Source organism: Mauremys mutica, chromosome 11 (genome assembly GCF_020497125.1).
Source record: "Mauremys mutica isolate MM-2020 ecotype Southern chromosome 11, ASM2049712v1, whole genome shotgun sequence".
NCBI classification, from domain to species: domain Eukaryota; kingdom Metazoa; phylum Chordata; order Testudines; family Geoemydidae; genus Mauremys; species Mauremys mutica.
The window spans coordinates 53,828,920-53,851,750 of record NC_059082.1 but is presented as its reverse complement, the minus strand read 5'-3'; the positions used below and the strand labels follow the sequence as shown (position 1 = coordinate 53,851,750).

The 22,831-nt window shown below is 46.1% G+C and overlaps 1 protein-coding gene across 3 annotated transcripts in view; it reads right to left on the bottom strand.

Moving 5' to 3' along the window:
• The window catches only part of HMOX2 (heme oxygenase 2), a 28,783-nt gene extending 10,202 nt beyond the window's left edge, over positions 1-18,581 (bottom strand). Inside the window, exons 1-2 of one of the 3 annotated variants that reach the window (XM_044980295.1) lie at positions 18,425-18,581; positions 1,946-2,081 (exon numbers count right to left, since the gene is read on the bottom strand). In XM_044980295.1, the coding sequence (XP_044836230.1) occupies positions 1,946-2,034 (89 nt within the window). In that variant the 5' untranslated portion in view covers positions 2,035-2,081; positions 18,425-18,581. Of the gene's footprint in view, positions 1-1,945; positions 2,082-2,684; positions 2,825-9,333; positions 9,453-18,424 lie in introns of those variants that run through there. The other 2 variants (XM_044980297.1, XM_044980296.1) reach the window with 2 other exon arrangements.
• Positions 18,582-22,831: the final 4,250 nt, after the last annotated feature.

Here is a 22,831-nt window from a genome sequence, read left to right as displayed (position 1 = left end):
CATTACTTGGCATTTATCAACATTGAATTTCACCTGCCATTTTGTTGCCCAGTCACCCAGTTTTGAGAGATCCTTTTTGTAGCTCTTCACAATCTGCCTGGGACGTAACTATCTTGAGTAATTCTGCATCATCTGCAAATTTTGCCACCTCGCTTTTCCAGATCATTTATGATTATGTTGACTAGGACTGATCCCAGTACAGACCCCTTGTGGACACCACTACTTACTGCTCTCTATTCTGAAAACTGACCATTTATTCCTACCCTTTGTTTCCCATCTTTTAACCAGTTACCAGTCCATGAGAGGACCTTCCCTCTTATCCCATGACAGCTTACTTTGCTAAAGAGCTTTGGTGAGGGGCCCTGTCAAAGGCTTTCTGAAAATGAATGAATTAGTTGGATAAACTGAAATTAAGCAAATATTCTTTGCATCTGCAGAATAGCCTACTGCCATCAAAAGCTCATTTAGAGAGACAAGTTGGGTGAGGTAGTATCTTTTATTGGACCAACTTCTGTTGAGGAAAGTAAACAGAGCTCTGTGTCAGCTTGTCTCTTTCACCAACAGACGCTGGTCCAATAAAAGTTATTACCTCATCCATCTTGTGCCTCTAATATCCTGGGACCAACATGGCTGCAACCACACTGCAGAAACCTGGTTCCAGGTGCTTAGCCAGTGACTTCCACCAGTTCTATAACTTGACTTTCTTTAAAAGCTCAGCAGCAAATATGTACTGCTTGAATATTGGTTTTGTATTTATTAAAATAAAATAAATTAGACTATAGTCTATTTAAGCCTTAACACTGGTTGCCAATGTTAAATGGATTTACTTTTCAAATGAAAACTGACTTTAAATTAAGTCTAAAAATTTGATTTTAGTCAGTTTTGATCCACTCCAATATCTCCTATAGAGCAGTTTAAAATACTCCCACCCTTCAGTCCAGCAATGATTCCAGCCTCACCACCACATTCACTTCTTTCTAGGTCTTCCATGCTTCCAATGCACAGACCAGCCTCCCAATCCCAGTGTGCTATGCCATGCCCCAAGCCTCTCATTCAAATCCCAGTTTAAGGTCCATTTCCTCCACATAGCCCCACAAATATTACTCAAATGCACTCTCCACCCCAACCTTCAATAAGGGAGAGATTTAAAGGCTCTTTCTGGGTCTCCTAGTGCATCTTTTAGACTAAACTCTCTGGGGCAGGGACTGTGGGTGTTGTACCTACTGAGAACATTGTTGGTGCATAACAAATAGAGTTAATATACTCGTTATAGACGTGCGCTGCATTTTCATCTCACTAGAGGGTTTTTGGTTTTTAGTAAAGTGAATAGATGCACTTTATCAAGTCACAGCATCTCCTGGTGGATCTTTGCAGCTGCTTCACCCGAGGACTGCACAAGACAAGACTTTTGAGCTGCCCAGTTATTCAGGAGGGCTAGATTATTGCACTCCAAAATATACAAGAAAAGGAAAATCTCAATCGGAATAGAAGGAATTATTTCTTGGTAAAGAGCAATTGGGCTGTGGAAGAATCTTACAGTAAGTGGAAGAAACCCTATTAACTCTTGTCATTTGAAACTGTATGGAATAACACTACAAAGTTTACTGTAAGGAAATGAATGTGCTGGCCCCAGGGAGATGAGCTGGATTATGTATTCACATCCCAATAGATCCTCATCACTAGCTCTTCACTCCAGCCATTTACAGATATCCTTCTCTCCTGAATGGGGGTGGAATGAATATTAAAGTGTTCCCACATTACTGAAAGTGAGGGGGCCGGGGGGAGGGGGGGAGGGAGGAGGAGGGAGAGAAGAGAAAAAGGCGACAGCAAGCACCACATTCCTGCCTGGGACCCACATGCAGGGATACCCTTCTAGAAGACAAGTTGTTCTAACCCGGTAACAAAGCCCCACTCTCACAAGCCAGGGGGGCCCGACAGGACTCACCTGACGTTGTCATCCTCTTCTGTTTCCTCATAGCGGACATTCTCTGCCTCATCTACCCCCTCAGAGGCTTCCGTTACATCAGACGGCATCTCTCCAGAGACCTGATCTTCCCAATGTTCTCTTCACTTTTCCAGTCCTGTTTGGAAACAGCCAGAGTTCATCATCCAGTTATTACAGCAACACTTTAAAGTGACTGAAGAGCAAAAACTTGACTTTAAGAAGATTCCTGAATGAGGAGTGGGGGTGAAGAGAAGCACCAAATGCTGCAAAGCTGCAAAAGCCTCAACTCATTCAAACACATGTATGGTCAGTCGACAGAGCTGTGCACTTGACATTCCTCCTCAGTGGACTCAAGGATATACTGCATAATACAAGCTTACCTGTTTATGGTCTAACACTGCCTTAGAAAACACAGAACCTTGTGTCCCCTCTTGCAACTCTAAGCAAAGGCACTGACAGCCTCAGCTCAGATTTACATATAGTGCATAACAAAGCAGCTCACATACTAATAAACCATAATCTTGTGCAAGAAAGACACCCGTGACTCAGCAAGCAATCCAAGTTAGGCTTCCCAGTCAGGGTTCGGTGGATCAGCTGAGTAGACTAGAAGACCTGTATTTCACCAGCCTGCATGATGATACTTCTGGGCAAAACACTTTTCCACCAGGACTTTAAAATAAATAAATAAAAATCCCTAGGCTATCTGCAGAAAGGCAAGATTTAGAGCAGAGTGACTGACCTGGGGAAGGAAGGGAAACAACCCTCCTCCCTAGATCTTTTTCAGCTTTAGTTTCTGGGATTTGAGCTGCAATCTGCTCGCTTACAGGGCTTTCATCAGCAACATGCAGCCTGTCCTCTTTCCTACTAGCATTGCAGTAAGTTACACCAGCTAAGCCACAAAGGCAGGCAGCTTGGCAGGGAATTAACAAAGCCTCTCCCTCTGCAACGGAATACATCTGGAAGGGAAGAGAAATGGGTCATGGGATCACAAAACAATGCTAGCAAAACAGGCCTCCAGATTGCACAGTTCTTTTCACAAAGGCAGGGGCAGAGTTCACTAGCCTGGCTTTCCGGGACAGCCTCCACACCTGTCCAAAGAGCATGAGAAAGCAAAACTCCTATGCAGCTGAAGCATTTTTATTTGGTTCCCCTTAAATTATTCTGTTCCAGCATGGACTCTCCAAAATAATAGATCCCAATTATTCAATAGGCTTAAAAAAGGACTATTTGAAAAAGCTTGAGATAAAGTAGTATGCGGTGCAACAGATGCAATATTAAGGACTAGGAGCCAAACCATCTGGTTTTTATTACCAGCTTTGACTCACTGACACCTTGGGTAAACCACTCAGCCTCTGTTTCCCCACCACCACCCCCAATCTGTAAAATGGGAAATAAGACAATTAGCTGATAGACACTAATCACCACTAAGTTAAGAGTAGAAGATGGCAGAGCTGACAGATAATGCCAGAAGGCTGCTGGGCACAGACCAAGCCCACTGCTTATTATTTAGAAAGCATCTGTTCTAAACGCTGTCTGACCAAACACATTTCATCCTCTTATACTGTGTCTCCCAATCACCTCAGTATGAGCCAGATATGTAGGTCACCGCTCACCTTAAGAAAGCTTGTTTTAATCCTACATGTCTATGTTCTGAGGCTGGAAAAACAGTAAATGAGATAAGACTGTGCAGAGCAGGCCAAGCAAGTTAATGTGAAGCCAGAATTGGCAGCTCTGTCCCCAGCTCCCAGTCTGAAGCACAAACACACAAAAAGGATGGATCAATGATAAAGGGATAAACTGCCCTTCCAGTTAATGACCTCTGGTTTCCTAACTCTCTCCTTCAGCCTTCCAGTAACTGCTCTACCTCCCCCACCACTTTTTAAGTTTTACTACAAAATTTTCAAAGCAAGAGGTTCCAGCTGGAATGTCCTGAAGACTGAAGCCTTAAGCGATATAAAACACGTACAGCACAAGCAATAGCCAGACAAGCCAGGCCTGCACAATGTCTTGCCCAAACCTGAAGGCACCATCACTCGCAGAGTATGTCTACACTGCAATTAAAAACCCATGGCTGGCCTGTGCCAGCTGACTCGGGCTTGCAGGGCTTGCACTAAGGGGCTGTTAACTGCAGTATAGATATTTGGGCTCCAGGATCCTGTGAGATGGGAGGGACTAGCCCAGGGGTCAGCAACCTATGGCACATGTGCCAAAGGCGGCACGCAAGTTGATTTTCATTGGTACTCTATCACTGGTCTGGGGTTCCGTCTGCTGGCCCCTGCCAGCTGGGGTCCCTGCTGCTGGCGTCTCTGCTGCCGGCCCGGGGTTCCGTCTATCCAGGCCGGCAGCAGGCTGAGCAGGGCCAGCAGCCAGAACCCCAGGCCAGCAGCGAGCTGAGATGCTCAGCCCACTGCCAGTCTGGCTTTCCGTCCGCCAGCCCCTGCCAGCCTGGGTCCTGGCCACCAGCCCCCCCTCAGCCTGCTGCCAGTCTGGGGTTTCGCCCGCTAGCCCCTGTAAATGTAAAATGTATTACTGGCATGCAAAACCTTAAATTACAATGAAGACTTGGCACACCACTTCTGAAAGGTTGCCGACTCCTGGTCTACCCAAGCCCTGGGAGCCTAAGTCAGCGGGCACAGGCCAGTTGCAGGGGTCTAATCACAGTGTAGACATACCTACAGTGACCACAATTAGGATTCATGAAATCTTTGGCCTCTCCTAAGAATACCAACTGCCTTAAATTGTGATAGCTATTATGCTGAAGACACTTGCCTAATGGGAACTGGACTAAGACCCAGCATCTCATTTTATACAGGTTGCCAACACTCATCATATGGTAATTTTGTCAATGTCAAACTGAGCCAGATTCAAATTTCTGACTTAGAGGTCACAGCCTTGTATCTCTATTATCAATCCCCCCACAAGCCAGGCAGTGCCCCTAATCTTCACTCCTCCTGGGAAACCAGCCTACTTTACAGGTTTTCTGTTGGACATGGTAAGCCTGTCAGAGTTACAAAGCTTTCCACACTTTGTCTCTGCAACTATGTCTTTATTTTCCTCATTCCCTTTCTTTGATTACCACCCCAGTTCCAACAGCAAACATGCCAGCTCTAACAGCTACCTGATAAGCAAACAGTATGTGTTCCACAAGTGCTACACAGATATTTAATTTTGCTTAATGCCCCTCTGAGATGGCATTAATCTCACTTTACAAGGACGAATTGAGGCAGAGAGGTTAAGTGACTTGCCCAAGCTCACACAAGGAAGTCTGGCCAAAATGGGGATGGAAATAAAAGGTCTCCTGCTCTAGACACATGCACAGAGATAGCAGCAGGTCAACCTTGTCTGCACACTGCTTCCTTACAGCTGAGATCTCAGACAGCATTTGATTTAACAGTTTAACTTGCTCTAGTCCCTGCTCCAATATTTCAAAATTCAGATTTTAAAGTCAGAAATTTGCATCCAAGCCCAATTGTTCAAAGAGTTCAGTCTTACGTTCCCCAGAAAATAAACCAAACTTCTGGAGAAATGGTATATCACCTCTGTATGCAGATCTAGAACCACTACAAATATGGAAGCAGTATGTCTCTGGCACTGCAGCAAGTTACACCAGTTAAGCCATTTCAGCAGGCAGCTTGGCAAGGGAGTAAAGCCTTTCCCCCTGCAATGCAGCACATCTGGTAGGAAAGAGATTGCACAGTACTCTTCACAAAGGCAAGGGCAGTGTTCAGAGAGCTGCTCTGGCACCACTTCCACTCACTCAATGATACAAAGGTCAAAAACAAAACAAAAAAACCCCAAGCAAAATCCTTAGTATAAAGGGAAGCAGACTGAACGAGAATAGATGAAAAAGACAGGCAAGAGGAACTGCATGAGATAAGCCACAGTAACATGGTCTGATAAAGGTTCTTTATACAACACTGACTCTTTGGGCTTATTTTGTAAACAAATAATCCCACTGAGTAGCCTTTGGACTCCTCTCTCACAGATTTTCTAAGACCAGCATTTTCCTTGGCAAACTCACAAGACGGTTTAGTTGCTTTCAAGTACTTACTGCTACAAAACTCTATAGTCTCCTCTCCATACACGTATCAGATTTTCTTTAATTAACACAGGCACTTTCCCATAGCTTTTGTGCCAGAGAGATAAGAAATGGTATAGCATAGCACTGTTAGTTATGAAGCATATAGCATGTGCAGGAAATAGTGTTGTAGAGGCAAACAGACCTTGAAAGATTTTTAAGTCCCAAAAAAGCACCTTCATTTTACATTTTCATGTAACTGATTAAAACAGGGCTCTTCTAGCTCCATTTTCATGTAATTTATCCTTTAAAAAGGGCACCAGTTCCTGTAGACCTGCATACGATGTAGGGACATGTGCTAGAGAAAACCTCTCTCAAAACACTAAGCTTCCAACGGGTAAACTGATAATTTTAAAACACTGAAACTCCTCCATAGTGTTTGTCAAAGTCCCAGCACAGCCTAGGAAGGAGGCCAACCCTCTCCAAGGCTTGAATTCATTCATGGGACATAGGAACTTGAAAATAAGGAGTCATACTAACTTGGCATATTTACCCTCATACCATTGGTTCTAGACTGGCTGCTGAGTGAACCCTAGAGCAGTGGTTTCCAAACTTCTTTTCTGGTGACCCAGTTGGAGAAAATTCTTGATGCTCACAAGTCACGACCCAATGGAGCTGGGGGATGAGGGGTTTGGGATTTGGAGGGGCTCAGGATTGGGGCAGAGGGTTCGGGTGTGGGAGGGGGTCAGGGCTCTGGACCGAGGGTGCCACCTCTAAGGTGAGCCCAGGGAGGAGGGGTTTGGGGTGCAGGAAGGGGCTCTGGATTGGGCAGGACTTCGGGCTGGGGCAGGGAATTGGAGCATGGGCTTACCTTGGATGGCTCCCGGTCAGTGGCGCAGTGGGGGTGCTAAGGCAGGCTGCCTGCCTGTCCTTGCACCGCGGACCATGCTGCATCCCGGAAGTGGCCAGCAGCAGGTCCGGCTCCTAGGTGGAGGTGTGCAAGCAGCTCCACGCAGCTCTTGCCCACAGGCACTGCCCCCTGCCAGCTCCCATTGGCAGGGAATCAGCCAATGGGAATGCGGAGCCGGTGCTCACGACAGAGGCAACGCATGGAGCCCCGTGGCTACCCCACCTAGGAGCCGAACCTGCTGCTGGCTGCTTCTGGGGCACAGCATGGTGTCAGAACAGGTAGGAACTAGCCTGCCTTAGCTAGGCAACACCACTGCCAGGACTTTTAACGGCCTGGTTGGTGGTGCTGACCAGAGCTGCTCCGACCCAGTGCCTTACATTCTGTGACTCAGTACTGGGTTGCAACCCGCAGTTTGAGAACCACTTCCCTAGAGTCACAGTATTAGTAGGCTCTCAGGACAGCTCTGCCTGTCTTTAAGAGATATGCCTCCTAGATAAGCTCCTGATGAGCTGGAGAGAGTGAAACTCTATTCCACTCACTACTTTGGGTACTCCACTGAAAACACTACAGAGGCACAGCTGAAGTGCTGCAATGCTTCAATGTAGTCACTACCTACACCGACAGTGTATGTAATCTCCCCGCTCTGAGGCAACAGCTAGGTTGATGGAAGACTTCTTCCATCAGTCTAGCGCTGCCTACACAGGGGTTTAGGTCAGCTTAACTATGTTGCTCAGGGGTGTGGATTTTTCAGACGAGAGGCATAGCTCTGCCAATGTATGTTCCCATTGTGGACCAGCCCTTAGTAATGATATTCTCCCAAAGGACCTGGCCAAGATCTAGAATAAATGCCTATCCTCCCGATTTCCCTGTGGGCAGTAGCCAGATTCTCAGGCAGCCACTCATGGCTGTAAACATAAAATCAGAACTGGAAGGGTCCTCAATAGGTCATCTAGTCCAGTCACCAGCACTCAAGGCAGGATTAAGTAATAGCAAATCCATTCCTGACAGGTGTCTAATTTGTTCTTAAAAACCTCCAGTGACGGAGATTCCACAGCCTCCCTATACAATCTGTTCCAGTGCTTAACTACCCTGACGGTTAGGAAGTTTTTCCTAATGTCCAACCTAAATGTCCCTTGCTGCAATTTAACCCCATTGCTTCTTGTCCTATCCTCAGAGCTTAAGAACAACAATTTTTCACCCTCCTCCTTGTAACAACCTTTTATATACTATCATGTTTCCCCCTTGGTCTTCTCTTCTCCAGACTAAGCAAACATTTTTTTCCCCCAATCTTCCCTCATAAGTCATGTTTTCTAAACCTTTAATTATTCCTGTTGCTCTCTTCTGGACTGTCTCCAATTTGTCCATGCCTTTCCCGAAATGTGGCACCCAGAACTGAATACAAAACTCCAGCTGGGGCCTTATCTGCACAGAATAGAATGGAAGCATTACTTCTCGTGTCTTGCTTACAACGCTCATACTAATACATCCCAGAATGATGTTCGCTTTTTTTGCATCAGTGTTACACTGTTCACTCATATTTAGCTTGTGATTCACTATGACCCCCAGATCCCTTTCTGCAGTACTCCCTCCTAGGCAGTCATTTCCCATTTTGTATGTGTGCAATTAATTGTTCCTTCCTAAGTCGAATACTTTGCATTTATCCTCATTGGAGAAATGATCTGAAGTAAACGGGATGAATTTCAGTTTGTCCAGATCATTTTAAATTTTAATCCTGTTCTCCAAAGCACTTGCAACCCCTCCTGCCTTGGTATCATCTGCAAACTTTATAAGTGTATTCTCTATGCCATTATCTAAATCATTGATGAGGATATTGAACAGAACCGAACCCAGAACTGAACTTTGTGGGACCCCACTCGATATGCCCTCCCAGCTTGACTGTGAACCACTGATAACTGCTCTCTGGGAATGGTTTTCCAACAAGTTATGTACCCACCTTATAGTAGCTCCATCTAGGCTATATTTCCCTAGTTTGTTTATGAGAAGGTCATGCAAGACAATATCAAAAGTCTTACTAAAGTAAAAAATATACCACATCTAATGCTTCCCTGCACTACATCATTATAGTACACCTCTGTACCATTCACACAGAGGGGATTGATAATCAAAAGAGATCCTGTGGAAAAAAGGAAGTTGAAAATTCTGTGCTTCTGAAAACAGCCTTTTCCAGGACAAAAGCTGTATACATCTGGAATAAGTGTAAACCCTTTCTGAACAATCCATCCAAAATTACAGGCATCTCTAACTTCACTCCAATTTGAGTACTCATCAGGTTTACTTTACAAATTCCCAGTGAAATTACTAAAACAAATACTTAGATGTAGTTGTTAGAGTATGGGTCTACAAAGTTCTGTTCCTGGCTCGATCTCTGATGCCATGTGACTTGGGCAGTCATTTATGGACTGTACCTCAGTTTCCCCTCCATAAAAAAGCAAACGATACCTGATTCATGAATTTGAGGCTTGTAAAGCTCTTTGAGATCCATTGATTAAGAGTGCTTGTGCCCAACATTTGTACTGTCTTGTCTCTATCATTTCTGTTTTGTGTTAAGGTAATAACTGTCCTACTTTACTGACTCCCAAAGAACCATGAGCATTTGTGTGTCATATCCCATTCATTCTATGGAACTTAAAGACAATATTATCATAATGCCTCATTCCAGAGAGGCTAGAGATTAACTGCTCAGAAGCTGGTCAAGTAGTGAGGGGATTAAGACTGCAAGATACAAACCCCAAGTTTGTCCAGGTATTGTCTGGTATGAGCAGAGCAAAAACTGAGCAGTCTGGTGTAGTTATTTCCGTATAGTGCTATAGATGCTCATATTAATACTAAACGAGTATAATACTCTGACCAAAAAAATGCTACTTAATACTACAAGATCTTAAGCAGGAACTAGAGCAAGACTAGAGAAAAATTAGACACCTGTGAACAAGAACATCTGCATCTCCAGCTAGAGCAAAAGCTACCAGCCAGGATTGTCAAGCCACATGCTTCCGGGTACAGTCTAATCAACAGCTGAAGTCAGGAAAGAAAATCCCTGATGCAGAAGTGCATTATGAGAACTCTACACATTCCTTTCTAGTATCTGGAATTGGTCACTGAGACAGGATGCCCAAATGGGATGCCTGCCTAGGCAGATCTTTGGCCTGTACCAGTGTGCAAGTTCCTATGGGAACCAGTATAGAACATTTCTGCACAGAAGCATGAAATGGTAGCACTTCCAACCCCAAACTGCAGCTTCTAACCCAAAGTAGTTTTAGGTAATGTGCGGAATAAAGAATGGGTGATGCCACACACTTCCCCCTGCCACCCCCCTTAAAGAAAAAAAGAGAAAAAAAAAAGTATTATACTTCAGGGAAGTGTTTCTAACTCTAAGTCTCAGCCACATGCCACTGACCAGACAGGATTGAGCAGTATTTTCTTCAGAGTGCAATAGCAATGTCCCCTGCCAAGTTGTCTATGGAGTGAAGTGAGGCAGCCCTTGTTACAGGTTCTCTGTTCAGGTCAGAGACGAGGCTGCTGGGCTAAGAACGGCCTTACTTTGCAGTGTTTCAGTCATGAGCACTGTAACAAGATTCTGTATATTTTCCTTAGTCAGTTTTGCCCAGTGATTCAATGACCACAACAAACACAACACACAGTTAGGACAGCAAAATTAACCCTGGTCATAAAAACAAAAACAACAAAAACAAAACACACACACCCCACACATGGGAGGTTCCAATGAGTGCAAGGCCTTGCCTCAACACAACTGTACTATTTGACTGGCCAGCTTTCTAATGCTTTTGATACATATTACATCAAATTAAATCCTCCATTGTTCTTACAACAGGAAGCTTCCATCAAGCCAGATGTGCCCAAGAGATATCAAGTGGGGCCAGTAACAGACAGTTACAATGCATTAAACAATTCAACGATGTTGGTAACAAGTCTCAATACATAGCAGTTATGACAAATGTGTTATTCATGTATCTCACAATGGAAGCATTACAGTGAGGTGGGGGACAGTAAGAGGTCTCAGAGAAATGCCATTTTCAAAGCTCTTTACAGAATTAAATTTGGACAGGGAGTTAGAGGTAGAAGTGGCTGATGCCAGTTCTTCACACTTGTGTGTACTGTTAACAGCACACTGATTATAATAGATCCTAAAATACTATAAATACTTCCATACTGAAGGGCCTTATAAATCCTTTACTAACAATTACAGTAAACACAAGGAAATCTTCCATCTACTCGTTAACTGCAGCCATCTCTGAGATGGAACACGCAATCATCTAACCACACTACACAATAGTGTAGTATGATGGGGAATGCTATCCAAAGGAAACTGAAGGGTCAATTTAGGATGGTAGAATAATTACCAGTGTTGCAATTCAGTCAGAACACTACACTAATAGCCATATTAGTCTTGTGAAAAGGTTCGCAGAATTCTTTACTAGTCAGTACCTTGATTTATATCTTATCCAAAAGAGAGCATTTCCAGCAACACAGTGCTCCCAAAGTATAATACAGGGGCATTGGTTCAGTACTGACTCTGGAAGAAAAGCACCAATACCACTTCCTGACACACACAGGGGAATAAAACAAACAGTGTACTACTTCCAAGTGCCAATTAGCACAACCCTGAATAGTGTGCAAAATATCCAGTTGCAGCACAAGGTGAGGTGGCTGCAGGGAGCACAGAAGGTTGTGTTGGGTTTGAAAGAAAAAGATTCTTCCTCATTTAGCTGATGCCACACCAGATTAGAGCTAACCTCTGACAGTGGAAAGCAGGCCAGATGTGGCAAAACTGAAATGGGAAGAGACCACAAAGGACCAAGAAGATAGCAATTTTGTTGAAGATAGGAAACCAATGTAGGTTCCTCCACAACAGAGGTGAAAGGATAAAATTTGCACATACAGGTAAGTAGTGAGGCTGCAACATTCTGAATGAAGCTACCCCAGTTCTCTGAGAAAAGCTAGCAAAACAAGCATGCAGTGGCCTGGGGAGTCCAGTTAATCATGTACAGGTTTCCATGGGTACCTATTTGACAATATAATTTACAGTTACAGGACTTGCCATAGAAGATCAGTTCCACCATCTCTTTTGAAAACATAGGATACAAGATGGGCAGAAGAGCTTTTTAATGGAAGAAAAATAATGGATGTGATGAGGCTTTCCATGATATCATGGGAAGGTGTTACTGTCACTCCAGTATGGCAGCTAGAACTTTGTTTCCTCATGATTGTGTCTCCTCCAAGCCCATGTATACAGTTGGCCAGGTACATCATAGGGATATGACACTTCCCATAAAAATATAAGACAAAAACCACAACCAGAAATAGGAAAGTGGACCTGATGAAGCAGTGACCTGACCTTTTATTGCTCTCATTTGTTGGGAACAGGTGGAAGGTTTCCTATGATTGCTAAGGGTAGATATTTGTGGACCTTCCCATCCTCTGTTCAAGATCCTGGGAAGGAACATATCTGGGATGGAGGCTTCCTTGTCTCAGTACAAACAAGAGGTGATCTTTAATTCCTAAATGGTAGAGGAGTAAGCTGTTAACCATCTGGCTGGACTAGATACTTAGTAAGGCCAACATTAAGCAAAAATAGGCCAATTGGATACATCTCTGAATGTATGCCTACAGCTGATTTCAGAATAAGAATATTTCAAAGACAACATTTCTAGTACAGCAGCCAGTTTCTCCAGGAGTCAGCTGGAGTTAAACTACAGAGGTCTCCTCTGACCAGCAGTGATTGTGCAAAGAGGAAGACATCTATGAATTGTGATTACATACTGAAATGCTGACAAAGGGGAAAGTTGGAAATCCTGCAACATTTGAAAAAAAAAAAAATCACCATCATTATTGGTTTATTTTGAAGTTGTTCAAGTACATCCTGTGGTTTGACTAGACACCAGAAGGATAATCCCATTGAGAAAACTAAATTCCCAGCAGCAGTTTTTTGCTATTTACTGTAGGAAAATATCTGTTGCTGCTAGGCCACAAATTATGGTTTACTCTGGATTAGTTAACCACTGCTCAAGCAGTCCTCATTATGACTGATGCACTAGTATATTAGAAATTTAACCAGGACTAGCAATGTTTGTTGTACCAACCAATTTCATTGCAGTAAGAAGACTGCTGTTGCTAGGCCCTGAATGATTTCCAGAAATAAGGCATATAGAAAAGAGCAATGCACTATTTGTATCTTGTTAATGGATTACCATGGTTAGCAGATTAAATACATTTCTAGTGCTCCGTTCCCTCTGCTAGGCTCTGTTTCTTGACTAGTACATTTTTATAACTGTTTACAGATAAAGATAAAAATATCAAATCACTTGAGTCATTTATGCAATAAGAAAGCAGGTAGTGTGTTTTCTGGGCATTTCTACTTGCAGTGATATGGCACTTTACAAAGTCAACTAATCTGTCTTCTCAACACCCCTATGACGTAAACAAGAATTATCCTCATTTTATAAGAAGAGAGATTAGTACTTGCCAAAGGGCACACAGAAAGTTTGTGTCAGCTCCAGAGTAACAATTCCTATGCTGCTGATTCCTGGCCCTCTGTTCAAGCCATTATTTAAAAAGCTGCAGTCCTATTAAAAATAAAATATAAGATGCCCAGCAGCTGTTGCTTCTCACTGAGACACAAAGGCTTAGAACTGAAGGGACAGCTATGAGCGATGTTTCAGGACACACGCACTGAAGGTCAATTTACTGTTTGGAACCATATCATGGCAGACATTAACAGAGTCAGCCAAGCACTCTCCACTGTCCTCTAGGACTGGAAACACCGGCTCTAATAGAAAGTGAGGAATTTTAAGACGGGGGGGAGGGGGAAAATGTTATCCTTGGACGTTATCATATTGCCCACAGTTGCCCAAATCTCGATTCTTACATGGCACCCACCACAGTGGAAGCCAAATGTTTCACAAAAATTAGAATATACAAAGATATTTAACTCTTTCCTGTAGTCAACTGGGACCAGATGTGCAAGTTGAGTTATTATGGGAAGGCTTGGTTGAAGTGGGTTTTGTAGTTCGATCAGAAAATGCTGACATTCAATCCCAAACTCATAGGCTGTTCAATGAGAAAGCTCAGCCTTCTACATACAAGGGTTCAGATCTTCAAACTGACAGTTCCAGTGCAAATTGGCTATCATGGGAGTGCCTGATTTTGCAGCAGTAAGTGGCCCCTGTACTGATATGGGTCAATTTCCTGGAGGACTTAAGATGAGAACTGAAAAATGCTGAGCCAAATCTAAGTTAACAGGGAAGCAAATGCAGAAAACAGCAAGGATTTTCATGCTCTTGGCAACTTGCATTGTTGAGAAACCTCATTGTTATATCCTGTGTCAAGTCTTCATGTTATATTTTTTAGATTGCAATGTTTAGGTATGAAATTGTCGATTTTCTGTATGATATCAGACCTGGAGGTGTGACCGAGTTGTTTCTAACAGGAGTGAGTGGAGTTCTTGGCAGCTGTAGATTAACAATCAGAGGGTAAACACCCTCAAAAGAAGGGGATGTTATAGAATGGAGAAGTTCTTCACAAATATTTTCTTCTATCCATTAGCTTCACCTCAGTCTTTCCAAGAATTAGTTTCGGCCAGCTGCAGATCTCAGCCAGGCGCTTAGAACTGAAGGTGCTATCTAGTACTGATGTCAAGGCAACAGAAAGGATCTGTCCACTTATTGATGACTTAAGCCCATATTTAAAAAAAAATGATTTGCTTTAGAGAAGAGAAAAGACCCTGGATATGGCAGAGACTGTACAGCAATGCTCTCAACCAGAGGTACATGTACCCTGGGGGTATGCGGAGGTCTTCCAGGGGATACATCAACTAATCTAGATATCTGCCTAGTTTTACAACAGGCTACATAAAAAACATTAGTGAAGTCAGTACAAACTAAAATTTCATTCAGACTATGACTTTACACTGCTTTATATACTATGCACTGAAATGTAATTACAATATTTATATTCCAATGGACTTACTTTCTCATTATACAATTATAAAATAAGAAAGTAAGCAATTTTTCAGCAACAGTGTGCTGTGACACTTTAGTTTTATGTCTGATTTTTGTGAGCAAGTAGTTTTAAAGTGAGGTGAAACTTGGGGGTATGCAAGACAAATCAGACTTCTGAAAGGGCATACAATAGTCTGGAAAGGTTGAGAGCCACTGTATCACAATGGGGTTCTGGTCCATGACTATGGCTCTTAGATGTTGTGGTAATACAAATTATAAATAATGGAGTCCATCACAACTCCATGTAGAGGAACATTCAAGCCATTTTGATGCAACATCACTAATCCTATCCATGTCTTTAATATACCATCCAGATTGGGCCTTCAGATTAAAAAATGAGGGCGGCTGCAGTCAGCTCCAGGTCTGAAATAAGGAGACCTGACAAAATGTTAATGGGCCTCTTACATAGAACAGGGACATCCAAACTTTGCTAAGAGACAAATCTGAAGTTACAGAAGCACTTAGCCACCCTAGACAGAAAATAGAGCCTTCAGTGCACACAAGGCAATGCTAAAGTCACAGCTGAAATCCACTGGAGTCATGCCACTCCATGACTCCATGTGGGGAGGATACGGCTCTGTCACAGGGAGGACACTGGCTGCTGGTTACTTCTGGCAGCAGGCAGTGCTTCACCCATACTCCTGACCCACTCACCACAGTGATGAAGTACTCCACTTAGGAAGGAACAATCAATTGTATACATACAAAATGGGAAACAACTACCCAGGAAGGAGTACTGCAGAAAGGGATGTGGGGATCATAGTGGACCACAAGCTAAATATGAGTGAACAGTGTAACACTGTTGCGCAAAACAAAAAAAAAAGCAAACATTCTGGGATGTATTAGCAGGAGTGTTGTAAGCAAGACACGCAAAGTAATTCTTACACTCTGTGTGCTGATTAGGCCTCAACTGGAGCACTGTGTCCAGTTCCAGGCACCACATATCAAGAAAGATGTGAACAAATTGGAGAAAGAAGAGAAGAGCAACAAAATATGATTGAAGGTCTAGAAAACATGACTGTGACAGGATGCTGGGCAAAGGGTTGCAGATCCAGCCCTCTGTCACGCCCGTTCCTTGTTAAGGGAACAAATTAGAGCAGGCTGGAGATAACCTGGCCCTAATTAGAGAGACAGACAGCTGCTACCTAATTAGCCTGGGGCTGCATAAAAGCCTTCAGGGAGGGAAGCTAGGGGAGAGCAGGAAAAAAGGAAAGGCAGAGAATGGAAGGTAGGAGGTAGCACTCCCTCCTGCAGATGGTGAAGGGTTACTTGCACATGGTGAAACGGTGGTGGGAACAAGCCTGAAAACAAAGTGCATCAGTGGCTACTAAACCAAGGGTCTCAGTGTGACTTTGTAAACCTAGCAGTGGCAGAAGTCAAGGGGGCCCTGCTACAATGACCTATGAGGGGAGATTGAAAAAAAATTGGGTTTGTTTAGTCTGGAGAAGAGAAGACTATGGAGGAACATGATCACAGTTTTCAAGTACATAAAAGGTTGCTACAAGAAGTATTGTTCTCAACCTCTGAGGATAGGACAAGAAGCCTTGGGCTTAAACTGCAGCAAGGGCAGTTTAGGTTGGACATTAGGAAAAACTTGTTATTGGGGTGGGTAAGCACTAGATTAAATTACCTAGGGAGGTTGTGAAATCTCCCTTGTTGGAGATTTTTAAGAGCAGGTTAGACAAACACCTGTCAGGGATGGTCTAGAATAGACAATACTTAGTACTGCCCATGAATGCAGGGGACAGGACTAGATGACCTCTTGAGGTCCCTTCCAGTCCTACAATTCTATGCTTCTATAAAAGTGCACCCTCTCTTCCATACATGATACTTGTCAAATGTTTGCTCATTCGGAGCAAGCAATGCTCTCCTGTTACCATGAAGAGATTTTAGCCTGACTTTATAAAACAGACATGAACCTCAGGACAAATGTGCCAATGAAGGTTTGGGAAGAGAAAAGCCACAAACATGCAGCCCTGCTTTCAAAGCTGTAATGCGCTCAGCTGGAAGAGAGCAAAACAGTATCACCTTCCTTCACCTCCATGGACATGAAGAGAAATGACAGTACAAGGACTTGGTATTTTCCATATTTACATTTTTTTTTAAATTTCCATGAACATCCTCCCCAAACTTGTCAGTTTTGTAGTCCAAAACCTGTATGTCACCTAGAAACACAAACTTAATATTCAATAAAAACCATTTAACTCAGTGCTAAATTGTGAGGTCCCATGTAAACGTAGTGATCAGTGTTGGGGACTTTTAAGTTAAGATGTGATGTGTACATAGAAATGTACACAACAGACATTTCATTTTACTGAAGTCAAAGTCAGATTCCTCCACCTCCCCCTCCTTCACCTTTGACAATCCTTTAGTTCCCAGGAAACTGAATGGCATCAAAACTTTATTGCACACAGCAGCAGCAATATATCAGCTCCTCTTGCACCCAGATCCAGACATGTAACAGTGAGATGTGTGACAAAGTCTGGGACTAAAGTAAAATTAAATCTTTTCTGTTTATAATCTCAGATTATGCATACGCCCTATTGTGTGTTTTATGGGAATGATTTAAGCAATAATGATAAGGAGAAGGGCAGTGCTAGCGACCCAGGGAGTCAGTGACCAAAAACCAAAGGAGGAAGAGAAAAATGGTCCACTCCCAGAGACCAACAACTGGACAACCAGTGTGGCAGGAGATGGACACTGAAGCACCCCAAAAAGATGAGTGCAAGAGAAGCGTTTCCTCAGACTCCCAGAAATGGCACCGCTGTTTCCATTAAGGAGCGCGCAGGAAAAGCTGCGCCTAGCCCTGGGAGAAAGGGGACAGCAGCCACTGGCCAGTGACAAGAGGACACAGGGCGCTCGAGCCCACGCAGGCGGTGCTGTCCGGCCCCACGCACGTGACCGGGGACCCCGGGACAGACTGGCGGGATGTGCTCACACGGGCACGTCTCGTCCCGCCCGTCAGGTCTCCACCTACCCCCCGGGGCTGAGGAGACGCGGTTCCAAGCCGGGGCGGTTACCCAGGCCGCTCAGCGGGTCACCGCGCGCGCTCCAGGCTGAACGCCCGTTGCCGGGGCACGGCTCGGCGGAGCCTGTCCCAGCCGGGCTCCGAGGGACGCCCGCCCTCGATCACGCCCCAGCCAGATGCGGCTCCGGGCAGTGAGCCCGAGAGACCCGCGGACACAGCTCCGTGGCGGGGCGGTCTGAACGCTGCTCCCCGCGTCAAGCCAGCCCGCGCCTCCGCACCCCCAGCTGCCAGGGACCCCGCGCCGCCCGCGACCCCGCACCCCCGCCTGCCAGGGACCCCGCGCCGCCCGCCTGCCAGGGACCCCCCGCCGCCCGCAGCGCACTCCCAGGCTGGGGCCGCGCGGCCGGTACCGGCGGGCAGGGCACCAGCCTCACCCCGCGGCGCCGACCCAGCCGAGAGCCGCTCCGAGCGGGCCCTGGGGGGACACAGCGGCACCCCCCGAGCCCGCGTCCCCGCTGGGCTAATCCCGCCCCCGCGCCGCACTCACCCGCAGCAGCTCCTCTCAGCGCCGCAGCCGCTTCGGCCTGCTGGAAAAGGCGGGACAAAGGCCTGTCCCTATGATTCATTATTCATGAGCAGGCGGCGCCGCGGCGAGTTTACATGTAATTCAGCCCAGGCTGACGTGACTAAAGCCCTGACGTAACAGTCCCCACCTCTTTGCAGAGGCCCCGCCCCTTATCTGGCCCCGCCTACAGCCCGTAAATCCGGAGCGTTCTACTGATTGTCTCTGGGTTTGCGGCTCCTGGATGGCACCCTGCACTCCCAGGTGCTCCCTTGCCCCAGCCAACACGCTGTCCCTGATTGTCACCATTAATGAAGACTGAAGCAAGTTAGGCATTAAACACCTCAGCTTTCTTGATTTGTCCATTATTAGCCCTCCTTCCCTTTTAAGTAGAGGAACCTACACTTCCCTTATTCCTTTGTCTTTCTCTTGCTCCTAATGTATTTAAAGAACTTCTTATTGCTTTTTATGACCTTTGCTAAGTTAACTCATTTAGTGCCTTAGCCTTTCTGATTTTGTTCCTACAGGCTTTTGCTATTCTTTTCTATATCTCCTTAGCAATTTGTCCAGGTTTCCATTCTTTGTAGGATTCCTTTTTGATTTTCAGGTCATTAAAGTGCTCCTGATGGAACCATATTGGCCTCTTAATAGTCTTCCTGTCTTTTCTTCCCAGCAGGATAGTTTGCAGTTGTGCCTTTAATGTTGTCTCCTTGAGAATCAGCTAGCTGTCTTGTACTCCTTTTTCCCTTAGATTTCCTCCCCGTGGGACTTTATCTACCAGTTCTTTGAATTAATTTGCTAAAGGAAGCTTTTTTGAAATCCATCACCCTTATTCTGCTGCTCTCACTCCTTCCTTTCCTTAGAATCATGAAATCTATAATTTCAGGGTCACTTTAACTCAAATTGCCTTCCACTCTCAGATTCGCTACCAATTTCTCCCTGTTTCTCAGAATCAAGTCTAAAATGACTGTCCTCCCTGGTTACTCCCTCCACTTTCTGGAACAAAATGTTATCCACAATAGATTCCAAGAACTTGCTGGAAATGTGTTTTCCCATATTACATTTCCAGCAGATTTCTGAGTAGTTAAAATCCCCAATTATTACTATGTTTTGTGTTTTGGATATTTCTGGAATCCTTGGCCCTTGGTGAATTCCTTGGCCCCATGGTTCTCTGCCCCCTGGAAGAATGCTTCCTCTCTCAAGCTCCTCATCAGCCTCCCAGGGAAAATCCTTTCCCTTCCCCCACTGATTTTAAACATATTAAAACAGTAGTTCACAAACTGTGGTCCTTGCAGGACACCCACACAGAGTTGGCTGATCACATGCTGCTGGTTCTTCTTTTTGTCAGCTCTTATATTCCATTAGAGGAAACTAAAAATAAACAAACACTGAAGGTGATTTGTAAGAAATTTTGTTAGTTGCCCTGGAGATTATATATGATTTTGAATGACAAGGAAATCAGTCTGTTTTCTAGCAAATATAGGGGGATGAGGGAAAGGAGAGGGGCAGACAATTGTGCATGGGAGGTGGGCAATTGTGACTGGGGGGAAATGCCCACAAGAAACTCTTTATTAGGGGGTGGTGCCCACTGTGGTGAAGGTTGCAAACACCTGAATTAGATACAGACCAGGATTTGCCGTTTTACTCTCCCTGATGTTCAGTTTACTCAGTGACACCAGCCATCCTTTGTTCTGTAGCCAGGTTACATGTCCCTCTCTCATGGACAAGCTGTTGCTCTGATCTGAGCGGCACTAAATAAATTCTGGCTGCATAGACTAACTGGGGCACCCAACCTCAGCCTGAGAACAAACACTGATTCCTGCCTTAGTTTCCCTGTAAATGCCACCAAATGGCAGACAACCCCAGAATGCAGCACTGACCCTGTTGCCTTCCCCAAGTGCAGTTCAGTGTCCAGCTGGCCAAGGAGACTCAGAGGAGGAATTCATCAAACAGGGAGTTGGGCAGGGCAAATCTATTTCTCCTGATGTTTATAAGGAACCAGAAGAAGGGTGACCAGATGCCCTATTTTTAAAGGGACAGTCCTGTATTTAAGCCCTCCTGCAAGTGTCCTGACTTTTTCTTAAAAACGGTCAAATTGTTCTGTATTTTCTGTCCCCCCCACATCAGTACTGGCTGTTGTCCGGATCCCTGCTCGCAGCCACCCGTTCACCAGCGGTGAGTGGGAGGGTCCAGTGGCTGACGATGGGGGTGAGTATGCAAGGCTGGTGGCGTGGTGAAGATGCAGTGTGTGGGGCTGGCCGCTCCCACAGTGGTCCGTCAGCGCAGCCCCTGCTGCATGCCAGCTGTCGGCCAGCAGGGCCCCGTCCCATTTCCAGCCAGCATTGGCTGTGCACTGCAAGCTGCGGTAGCTGGTGAGTGCAGGCAGGCGCCAGGTGGCAGACGGTTACGTGTCACCTCTGCTGCCCACCCATTGGTCCTTACCTGCTATACCTTTCACTGTCCTCTCTGTGCTTTGCCCCTTTGTCCCCCCTCCAGCCCTGCTGCTCCTCCATATCCCCTCCTGTGGGGAGCATCCCGTTCCCAGCGCTATGTGGAGAACCAGCCCCTGGTGGGAGTGCTCAGCTCACCAACACTCTGGCCGGCAGGCTCCTTCCTTCTCCCACTGCCTCTGGCTGGGCCAGCACCCCAGGAAAATCCCAAACCCTCTGGCCTGGGGCACTGGCCAGGAGAAGCCAGAGCCCCGCACAGCGCTGGCACAGAAAAACCTCTCTGCCCCTCAGTTAAGCTGTGGAGTGGTGGGGAAAAGAAGCGATTTCCAGCCTCTTCATGACCTGAACCTGCAGGCTCCACAGCAGCCCCTGGGGTAGGGGCTTAGCATCCTCTTCACCCGTGCCTCCCCCTCCCCGCCCCGGGGTCCTGCCCCCAGGGAGTGCGGGGCTGCCCCGTCCCCTAGGCACTCAACCCCTGCTGAGCCACCTCTCTGGCCAGGTTCACTGAAGCCCCTGCAGTCAGGTTCCCTGGGCTGTGGTTCACCATGCATCCTGAGGGCTTAATGCCTTCCTGGCTGCACTGTAGCCGGGGGACAGGAGGTGGCTGGGTTATGTCAGTGGCCAGCAGCAGCCTGGAGGTGCTAGCTGCCTTTGGCATGAAGGGATAAGCTTCCAGCCACATGGGGTGGGAGGAAGGAGAGATGAGCTCTGCAAAGACATGGGCCAGGTTATCCTTTCCCCACCTCCTGCTCCCCTGTGGCTGGAAGTAGCTCCCATCCCTTTCCTCCTGCAAAGTGCCAAAAGGCTGCTGCTGGCTACATTCTGGTGTGAACCCTGGCAGAAATCTGCAAGGGGGGGCATGTTACCCTGAGTGCCCTCCCCCACGTGTTGCCTTGAGAAGACATGGCACTGGGTACCAGGAGAGGCAGGTCAGTCCTGGGGGCCCAGCCAGGCATGGAGGGTGGAGAGCCCTGGGTAGGGAGGGTTGGGTCGGTTGGTCACCCACCCTCTGTGTGAGAGAGGTGTACAGGAGTGTGTATGTGTCACCCCTCCCAGTGTGAACCCTAAAGCCTTAAAGATAAGAAGGTAAATATAAAGAATCCAACTACTCAGTATTTCTTTTTAACAGGAGCTCAGTCAACTTGATGTTAATTTGAACGTTTGTACTGCATAGTTCTGATTGATTGCTGTTGAACTCGCTTGAATATGAGTAATTTTACCAGGTGTCTCATATTCAGCATAGGGAAATATGGTCACCCTAACCAGAAGCAAGAGGCTAGTTCTCATTTTCCAGCTCAGTCTGGAGGCACTGACGATCAGTGTGTAATGGGAACACATGGAGTAATGTTCTGCCTCCCTGCCACTATTCAAACAGCAAGCAGCATGGTTTGGGTTGAAGCTAGACACATTCAGACTGAAAAATAAGGCCCCAGCCCATGCAGGCTGCTTCTGTCCTGGGAAGCTGGCTGGGGCTAGGTCTGGAGCTAGGGTGGTTGGGACTTCTTAGGAAGGCTGGGGCTGTGCCACCCAGCACTCCAGGGCTGTGGGGGAGGGGAGACTGTGCACCACCTGCCTGCTCAGTGCTCCGGGGCTGGGGGAGACCGCCTGCTTCCCACCCGGCACTCTGGGGCTGGAGACGCTCAGGTGACCCGGGCCTGGGAGGAGGGGGCTGGCAGCCACGGGGCGGGAGGGGGACACTCTGGGCATCAGGTGAGCCAGGGGGCCGGAGGGGTGGGCCGAGGGCCAGCTTCCCCGAGCTCATGGTTCACCCACTGCCCATGAGGTCAGCTCTTATTGATTTCTCTGGGTAATGGGGGACCTCATGCTGCTTCCCTCACTATATTGCCTTTCATCACAACACTGGTTTAAGCTTCATCCCTCTAGATCACCGATTTCAGCACCAGTGATTGGTAAGCAGAAACAAGGACTACAAATTGAGTCT